This window comes from Podarcis cretensis (assembly GCF_951804945.1).
Source record: "Podarcis cretensis genome assembly, chromosome: 14".
Classification (NCBI taxonomy): domain Eukaryota; kingdom Metazoa; phylum Chordata; class Lepidosauria; order Squamata; family Lacertidae; genus Podarcis; species Podarcis cretensis.
This window is the reverse complement of record NC_137183.1, coordinates 15,130,216-15,140,165: the sequence shown is the minus strand read 5'-3', so window position 1 is coordinate 15,140,165 and position 9,950 is coordinate 15,130,216. Positions and strand designations below refer to the sequence as shown.

Sequence of the window (9,950 nt, the reverse complement as noted above, 5' to 3'; positions counted from 1 at the left end):
TGAGGGAAGTTTTTAATGATGTTTTATTGCGTGTTTAGTATTTTGTTGGGAGCCACCCAGAGTGGCTGGGGCAACCCAGTCAGATCGGCAGCATACAAATAATGAAATTGTTAATTATTAACAAGGGAGTCGTATGCGCCCTATAACCAGCCCTAGGCAACAATCTGGCTGCAATCATTTGAACCTGTTGAAGTTTCCGAGCACTTTTCAAAGGCAGCTGTGCATGTATCTTGTTTAGATTATTGTAACATGCTGTAATTAAAGTGTGTGTCACTGATCAAGTCGGGCATCTCAAGGAAATGGGTGCAGCTAGCAAACAGCAAATGCGCTCCTGGCTGGCAAATGTGCTCCTGGTCACCCCAAAGCTGCTTCTCTAGCTTAGTATTGCCTACTGGCAGCTGCTTTTCAGGCAAAAAAGGTGCTTTACACCACCCATCTCATTCTTTGAATTAGCGATTGTGCCTGGGACACTGCCTACAAAACATAGGATCAATCCTACTGAGCCATGACTCCTCCCCAACAGAAGAAAATTCTGCAATTGCTGACAAATCACAGGAAACAGGCAGTTGAGACAGTTCCCACTTACTTGGCTGCTATCTAGGGAATATTGACTTCAGCAGTGTGATACAATACGTTTAACAATGCAGATATTGGCAGTACTGATAGAAAAGGCCACAAATAAAGCCTGGTTTTCATTGAACAAGGGCAGAATGTTCCATATTTGTTACAAAGATAAGTTCTATGTAAGGAGACACTTGCTGATAAGGAGTTGGTACAATTGTAATGACACGACATTTTATAGAACGCTTTCTGAATTTTCCCTGTAGCCCTTCTGACAGATTTGTAAGGTAGACCATTATCTGTATTACAGACTTGTAACACTTCTTGAACTGGGATCATTCAAGGTCAACAGTTAGCCACTACACCAGCTGTTAAAGCTGGGAAGAGAACACATATATAAACTAACACAACTCAGTATATTATCTCATGGGTAGACTCAAAATAGAAAGTCAACAGCTAAAAATGCAGCTGTTGCTACACTATGCTGGATGGTGCATTTACTAGCTGGATAAAGTTTTCTTTAAAATGTAGATTCGGGACCTATAAAGACATTGAAAAGTACCAAGTTTATTTGCTTTAAAAAATAATACATAAAATCCAAGTATTATGAGTCTGAAGCTCTAGTCTGCTCAGAAACTTTTATTGATATACTGCACAGGACATCTGTTTCTATATCTTGCTGTATACCTTTTCAAGCTGTGGTCGTACTTTTGTGGTTCGTAGCAGGTACAAAAGGACTGGCGGCTACTTCAACCCTAGGTGTAGCAGCTTTCGTATCGGAGCTGGACCTCCCCAGTATCCCCTAGAATAATTTTTTCAAGGGTTAGAACTGGGATAAAGACCACTTCAAGCTTCCATCATATTCACCAAAAAAAAACCTTTTAATGTTGGTGCTTTCCTTACAATCAAGATTCCCTTCTCATATTTGCATAAGTTATGTAACTGGCATGACAAAATATAAATTGAAATGGTTGCTATTTGCTGCAGTGATGACTTGTTCATATAGTTCATGTTTAATCTGAGATGTAAAATTTGGAAACCAAGGGAAAAATTGGTGTATTTTTTTAAAAAAATGGGGGGACAATACAATACGTGTGTGAGTGTGTTTGTTTGTTTTTAAATACACATTACCTACCAAAAACGCTTCATTTCTTTAGGACAATGAAATGAAATACAGTTGTACCTTGGATTCCGAACACCTTGGTAATCTGACGTTTTGCCTCCCAACTGCTGCAAACCCGGAAGTGAGAGTTCCGGTTTGCAAACATCCAAAGCAGCTTCCAATTGGCTGCAGGAGCTGCCTGCAGCCAATCAGAAGCCGTGCTTTGGTTTCCGAAGGTTTTGGAAGTTGAACAAGGTACAACTATGTATAACTTTGTTTACTGTAGAGTTTACTGTATAATAACAACAACAACAACAACAAACAATAATTATTTATACCCCACCCATCTGGCTGGGCTTCCCCAGCCACTCTGGGCGGCTTCCAACAAAATATTAAAATACAGTAATGCATCAAACATTAAAAGCTTCCCTAAACTGTATTAAAAGTACAGTTTACCCCAATAATAATTGCAAGTCAAATGGAGCTACAAGCTGCTGAACTGTAACAGAGCAATCCAAACCCCTGAATCGCAGTGCAGAAGGAGTTTTGGATAGAGTGCAGCTGTCTCTCTGCTCAGTTCTGCCTGGTTCTGTCAACAGTTGAGCTCCACTGTCAGGGAGTGCCCTTGGGTGTACCCACCCAAACAGGCAGGCAGAAGCCCCTGAAATTGGGGTGTTCTGGGGCTGGCATGAGAGTTGCTGTCCTTTGACAGCAATGGGCCTGATCTGGGCATCTTTGCTGCACCAGCCTGAGAGATGGCTCAGTAAAGGGCCATTCTTCCCTGCTCCCCTGCCTTGACGGCCTCCAACTTGGATTTCTTTCAAAGAGGATAAAACAAATTGATGGAGGATCTGAATACTTAACTGCTGGAAATGGCAGCTTCTAGGAAGTGGTTCTGCTTGTGGGCTTGCAATGGGCGGCAAGTTGTCCAGATTTTGGACAAGATGAGGGCACTGGTGTGATCCAGCAGACTCTTATGACCCTAAATTGGGGTGATGGTTGTGTCAAGCCTCACTATAGCCAACCCAGGCGTTAGGACTGCAGTTAAAGCTATCCCTCTGAAAAATGAACTTGGCAAGTCAAATTTCCCTCTCTGCAGCTACGTAAGTCGAAAGCTGCGTCAATCCATTTGGAACGGCAGATTTTTTTTAATTTAAAGTGCTTGTTTGGTGTAAAGTAAAGGTAAAGGGACCCCTGACCATTAGGTCCAGTCGTGGATGACTCTGAGGTTGCGGCGCTCATCTCGCGTTATTGGCTGAGGGAGCCAGCAATTGTCCGCAAACAACTTCCGGGTCATGACTAAGCCGCTTCTGCCGAACCAGAGCAGCGCACGGAAATGCCGTTTACCTTCCCACTGGAGTGGTACCTATTTATCTACTTGCACTGGCGTGCTTTTGAACTGCTAGCTTGGCAGGAGCAGGGACCAAGCAACGGGAGCTCACCCCGTCGCGGGGATTCGAACCGCCGACCTTCTGATCGGCAAGTCCTAGGCTCTATGGTTTAACCCACAGCGCCACCCGCATCCCTTTTGCTTGTTTTGTGTACTTCGGCATTAAACTGATAGCACATATAGAACTTCCCTCTATAAAAGCGTCTTTGAAACACCTAACTGCATCTTTAATTCCCCCCCCTCCCAATATAAGATGTTAAATTTTCTCTATGACGGTCCAAATGGCTTTTTTTTTTAGACATTCACCGTTCAAACGAAAACCTACCTGTGCAGTTAAGAAATGTACAGTTGGTTTGCCGCATTCCACAAACCTGTGCCGCAAAAAATGCCCTTGCATTTTGCGTTGGTTGGTTTTTCCAAAACCCATGCAAGTTAGTTTGGCACATATACACAAGGAATACTTACTTCAATAGCCCATGCCAGTAAAGGAAAGGCATGAGATCAGCTTTCATGTGAAAACTTGTCAGCCGCTCCTTACTCTGGTCAAAGGGAAATGTTTCTAAAGGCTGCGCACTGTAATCAAATTCTGCCAGGATCGCGCGGTTGTAGTTGGTTACCAGGGGGCAGGATGTGTATCCATCATACTACAAAAGATTTTGTGGTGTACATTTTACATAATGGAACACACACACAAAAAACCTTCACCTGAATTTTGCAAAATAATTTCTCAGGTTCCCCACCCCAGAAGGATCCCTCCAGTCTGCTTATGACTAAGTGGTGTCCAAACTTTTTTCAAAGAGGGCCATATTTGATGAGGTGAAGGGCTGTGAGGGCCGACCAAAGTTGTTAACCTCTTTTAAGGGTTGAAGTTGAGCTTTTTTTGGATTTCACCCCAGGATTAAACCGCCCGTCGGGCCATATTAGGCCCCCAAAACGGACTTTGGACATGCCTGGCTTATGCAAAATACAGTCGTACCTTGGAAGTCAAACGGAATCCGGTCTAAAACTCCGACTTCCAAAACGTTCAAAAACCAAAGAAGCTGCTGCAGCCAATCAAAAGCCGCAGAAGCCCCATCGGACGTTCGGCTTCCAAGAGAACGTTTGAAAACCGGAACACTCACTTCTGGGTTTGCGGTGTTCGGGAGCCAAAACGTTCAAGACCTAGGCTGTTCGAAAACCAAGGTACGACTAATAACCTTTGTGTAATTCTATCTCTTTACCTCTTTCATACAACATGGTAAATAAATTATTAAAAATTAGTTTGGAGATGGTACTTAATGTAGTCAGATTAAATCAAATAAACAAGGAATACAGTGGTACCTCGGGTTAAGTATTTAATTTGTTCCGAAGGTCCATTCTTAACCTGAAACTGTTCTTAACCTGAAGCACCACTTTAGCTAATGGGGCCTCCTGCTGCTGCCCCGCTACCGCCGCGTGAATTTCTGTTCTCATCCTGAAGCAAAGTAATATTTCTGGGTTAGCGGAGTATGTAACCTAAAGCATCTGTAACCTGAGGTACCGCTGTATTCGGTGTTATGTTGGAGGGGATGCCAGGAAACGAGGAATTATGTTCACATATGGTGGGGGTGTATATATGTACAATTTTGGGGGGCAAAGGGTGTTTAAGGAGATAACAGAAACCACTGGGTTAAAGCTGACCAAAAGTCCAGAGGTAGCATTATTATCAATTTACGATGGGGTGGAAGCTTCACAGGCTATGAAGGTCCTGCTCACAAATTTATTGGCAGCTGCACTAATTATTATAGCGAGGAAGTTGAAGGGGCAAGCAGAATATAAAAAGGAAGAATGGTACAAAGAGGTGTGGGATATAGCTATTAATGATAAATTAACATGTGCCATTAAGGTAAGACGGGGAAGATGCAGAAGAAATGATTTTGAGGAGATAGAGTAAAATTTTTGTTAGTTGATGCAAACCCACGCATTACCCATGTGGTAGCGGTCTTTGTGATGAAGGCCATGAAAGCCAGGGAAAGATTTATGAATAACAATGTAAAGACCCCTTCATCGTCTGTTTAACTCGCTGTTCGTTTTCCCTCCTTTTCTACTTTGTGGGAAGAAGGTTTTGTTGGCATAGTATGTAATGAATTTTAATATTTTTAACTACTGATTTTAGTGTTGATTTTTGTGCACAGGCATGGTCCTCACAATAAACGGATTTGATTGATTGATTGATTTGAGGAGATATGGAAGTTGTTTGTAGAATTTGTACTGTTAAAACGGAAAGGGGTCAAACCATCGCAAGAGGTGTTGAAATTTGTGGAGGTTGCTTAGTTACAATGGAATGGTCTCGGTAGTGGGGTGCACATTTTTATTCTTATTTATTTATTACTATTAATTTGTCAAAATAAAATAAAAATTTAAAATAAAGATTCAAAGAGAGAGAGAGAGACAGTATACCTCCCCAGTACCAAGTTCTCATTACGATGTTTTGTCTTTTTCTACTGACTTGGCTTATGTCCAAAAGCAGGGATATAATGGCAATTTGGAAGTTCTCTTGCCTGCTGTTGTATGTTAGCAGTATTAAAAAATGAACATTGCAGAAAAAACCATAAATAAATTTGCAAGTGTTTAGCATATCATAAAATTGTTGGGATGGTATTTTTTTCCAGAAAATGCAAGAAAATCCAACCTATGAAAAGCATAGACACAAGTTATATCTGTTCTTGTATTGCCGGTAAAAATAAATAAATATCTGGAGTGGTGTTTACCAAATGCAGTTGGGCCATGATAGCAGAGGAGCAGAAGAACGGAACATTGTTTTAATTAAATGGATTAATTTAATGCTCCTAATTGGGGGCTCCTCACATCATATTACTAGGAAATAACATTTGCCAGTACTTGTGTGGCCAGATATATGGAGAGAGAGAGATTTTCTTAAAACCATTTATCTACCACTTATCTCCCAATAGTCTCTTAACTGGTTTACAAAGATAAAAATATAATAATTTGAAAATATAAAATCAAGCTATAATTAAATTGCTTGCTGGATTTTTTTAAAAAAAGTATTCAGTTGGCACTGAAAGTTCAATCTGATCTGAATTGGAAGGGAACTCCAAAATATTGGGCCCACAATATTCATTGTACAGATCCTGGTAGATATTAGCTGTGCCTTCACCAAAGAACTCTGTGATAGGGCAGGGATATAAGGGATTAGGTGGTCCTTAAAATATTCTGGACCCACATTATTAAGAGTGGGGCTGCCCTACGTCCTGATTTTTCAGGACATGTCCTGGAATTCACCTCTGAAAATGGCGTTTTAGATTATTTTTCATAAATCGGGGAAATATCATTGAAAATTGGCAATGGGGGTTAAATCATACCCAAAATGCCTCAAAAATTCTTGTAGCTTTTGCTGAAAAAGTCAGATTTCGGGGGCTTCCTTTAGAAACCTCAACAACTTTTGGGGTGTCCTGGTTTTTACTTTTTGAAATAAAGCTAGCGCAAACTTTAGAACACTGGGGTTATGCGCTGGTGACAGTCTGTCCCTGACAACTGTAGGAACAACTTTTTGCATCATTTTTTTTTTAAAAAAATGCAACTTAAATATCCCTGCCCACACAATGCTTGAGGACGACCTGTGAACAAGGCGTTTTTAATTTGGGAGAGAACCTTTCCGATCTTTAATAAGTTAAAGAATACTGCCTCAAAATATGTTACAAAACTTAAGTCATTACCCATGGGATCGTTATTAAAAACATAATTCTTGATTCGAAGTGATAATACTACTGACTTAATGACCAATTAATTGAATTAACCAGCTTACCTTTTTAGCTGGAGGCTTGCCCTTCATTACGCAAGAAATGGTTTTATCAAGCACACCAGACTGGCCAGCTACAGAAGAGATAATGGTTTGTTTACATTAGTGCCGCAACGTTTTTCTTCCCAAAATAGGAACACTAGAGTCTAAAAATAAAATTCTATTTTTAAGTGCTACCCCTTGAAACATTTCTCTGTGCATTCCTCTTATTGTTTTTATTTATTATTATTTAAGCTATTCATAGACCACTTAATTGCCAAAGTTTCTAATTGCTGCTGTGTTGCAATTTCTTTTTCTGTCTCAATTTCCAAACGGACCAACACAGCTTCCTCTGTTAGAATATCCACTAATTTGTACCATAATTTAGTCACTGATAAAATAGATGGACCCTGGTCTAGCTAAAATTAGTTGTAAATAAGTCCTATTAATTTGTTCTAAGGCATGACTAACTAAAGACCAATGCTTGCTTATAATAGGGCAGACTAGAGAGAGCAGTTGTGTAGCTCAGGAGCAGAGCAGAGAAGACCTGAAGAAGAAATAATAATAATAATAATAATAATAATAATAATAATAATAAAATTTTATTTATACCCCACCCTTCCTGGTTCAAAAACTGGGCTCAGAGCAGCTAACAACAAATTTAAAACACTTTTAAAACAATTATAAAAGCAGCATAAAATACAGTGTAAAAACATGAATAACAATAAAAAAAATATCAATTAGATAATCCCCAGGGCTAGCTGACTGAATTGGTCTGAGATCTAATCCCTGGTATCTCCAGTTTAACAAAACTGGAGTTTCAGATACAAAGGCTGGAAAGCCTGATATCTGAGGCCTTGAAAAAATTGGGCTGGAGTAGAACAAGTATGGGAGACCTCAGGCTCAGGGACTAAATCTAATCTAACTCAGCTACATCAGTCAAAAAACAGTATTTTGAATGCATTATGAACATGCAACACCAGATGGTGCCAGAGAGCAAAAGAATTTCTGTGTGATTTTTCCATAGCTTTTTCCCCCTTTTGTTATAATGATTTAATTTTAATAGCGTTTTTCCCCTGGGTGTAGATGCACCCTTGGTCAGTCAAATAAACTTTTTTTAAAAAACCCTACTTCTGATGTTTCAGACATCAGATCCATAAAAGGATTATTTCAGTATAGGAAGCTTAAGACTCAATGTTTAAGGCCAGTTTTGCAGCAAACATTTATTAATATTTATTTCAGGTATTTGTATACTGCTTTTCTTCAGATATCAAAAGGGTCTGCAAGGAGAGCAAAAAAGGCTACATCAAATAAGAATTAAATGCAATATTTATGTTAACACTGAATAAAAAAAAGGTAAAGGACTCCTGACAGTTAAGTCCAGTCGCGAACGACTCTGGGGTTGCAGTGCTCATCTCGCTTTACTGGCTGAGGGAGCCGGCATTTGTCTGCAGACAGCTTCTGGATCATGTGGCCAACATGACTAAGCCGCTTCTGGCGAACCAGAGCAGTGCACAGAAACACCGTTTACCTTCCAGCCGGAGCAGTATAGTCATACCTCATGTTATGTCCGCTTCATGTTTCGTTATTTCAGGTTATGTTCTGCAGTGACCCGGAAGTATCGGAAAGGGTTACTTCCGGGTTTCGCCGCTTGCGCAGAAACGCAAAATGACGTCATGCGCAGAAGCGGCGAATCGCAACCCACACTTTTCATGTTGTGAACAGGCCTCCGGAACGGATCCTGTTCGCAACCAGAGGTACCACTGTACCTATTTGTCTACTTGCACTTTGGTTTTTTGTTTTTTATTACATATTTATTAAGGTTTTTTGAATACAAATGCATAAATATTAAACAACATTACTTATATCATAACATAATTTCGTCGCTTCTTTGGACTCCCTCACATCTCCCGCTCCCACTTACATCATTACTAAAAAAAAATTTTTCAAGCAAATTACCCACTTGTTTACAATCTTATCTCCGCTCATTTAAATAAAATCTAGCAATTCTCCAAAAAAATTATATTTTCCTTAATCTCACTTATCATCAAAATCAGATCTAATTCAGTGGTGGGCAGTTATTTATGATCTAGCATCCTTCTTAACATTCAACCTTGATGTGCTTTTGAACTGCTAGGTTGGCAGGAGCTGGGACTGAGCAACGGGAGCTCACCCCGTCGTGGGGATTCGAACCGCCGACCTTCTGATCGGCAAGTCCTAGGCTCAGTGGTTTAGACCACAGTTCCACCCGCGTCCCTAACATTGAATTAACATTGAATCAGTTAATTGCAAAAGCCACTCTTACCTACAGCTGCAGCCGTCTTTGAAGTGGGGAGGTTAGTGCAGTCTCCGATCCCAAACACATTTGGGTATTTCTTGTGTTGCAATGTCTCCTTGTCTACATCGACCCAGCCCCCTGCATCTGAAACTGGACTGTTCAGAAGTACGTCTTGGGGTCCCATGGGGGGTGTGACATGAAGCATTTCGTACTGCATCCAGCGAAAGAGAAAAGAGTTCAAGCAGTGCCGGATTTACGTATAAGCTAAACAAGCTATAGCTCAGGGCCCCACTCTCTTGGGGTCCCCCAAAAAATTTAAAGGAAAAAAACCACCGGATGTACATTTCCAAAATATAAGATAAAAAACAAATAAAATAAAACCTTCATACAGCAACAGTGTTTTGTGTTGTGTAGGCTCCTATGATGTAAGTAATGGGCCCTGTCTGCTAGCCTGCTCCCTAAAATATCACTGGTTTGCTCATTTCTATATATAGGGTGCCTACATTCTGCATGGACTAGTTGCATGACAACATGTGCAAATGGCTTAAGATACCTATTAGTTCCATAAATCACCACATAGCATATATTCAACACAAAGAACAGTGACAATTTGTTGTTTGTCAAAGGACAGCTCGACATATAAAGGACCTCATTACCTTCAGTAGCTTAGGGCCTCATCAAATCTAAATGCGGCCCTGAGTTCAAGCACAACTGTATATTATACAGCACAAGATATTATGGGCTGTCCAGTGAATCCACTGGATGGCATCGCGGAAGAACGTTGCCTCAGGAGAGTGAGGAAAATTCTCAGGGATGATTCACACCCTGGCCGGCACTTTCTTGATCTCCTGTCCTCAGGCAG

At 40.5% G+C, this 9,950-nt stretch overlaps 1 protein-coding gene across 2 annotated transcripts in view; it reads right to left on the bottom strand.

Moving 5' to 3' along the window:
* Positions 1-1,185: 1,185 nt before the first annotated feature.
* Positions 1,186-9,950, bottom strand: part of SQOR (sulfide quinone oxidoreductase) — a 30,902-nt gene continuing 22,137 nt past the window's right edge. For both annotated transcript variants that reach the window (XM_079953398.1, XM_079953399.1), the window contains exons 7-10: positions 9,116-9,299; positions 6,838-6,905; positions 3,519-3,697; positions 1,186-1,363 (exon numbers count right to left, since the gene is read on the bottom strand). In XM_079953398.1, the coding sequence (XP_079809524.1) occupies positions 1,306-1,363; positions 3,519-3,697; positions 6,838-6,905; positions 9,116-9,299 (489 nt within the window). In that variant the 3' untranslated portion in view covers positions 1,186-1,305. The remainder of the gene's footprint in view (positions 1,364-3,518; positions 3,698-6,837; positions 6,906-9,115; positions 9,300-9,950) is intronic.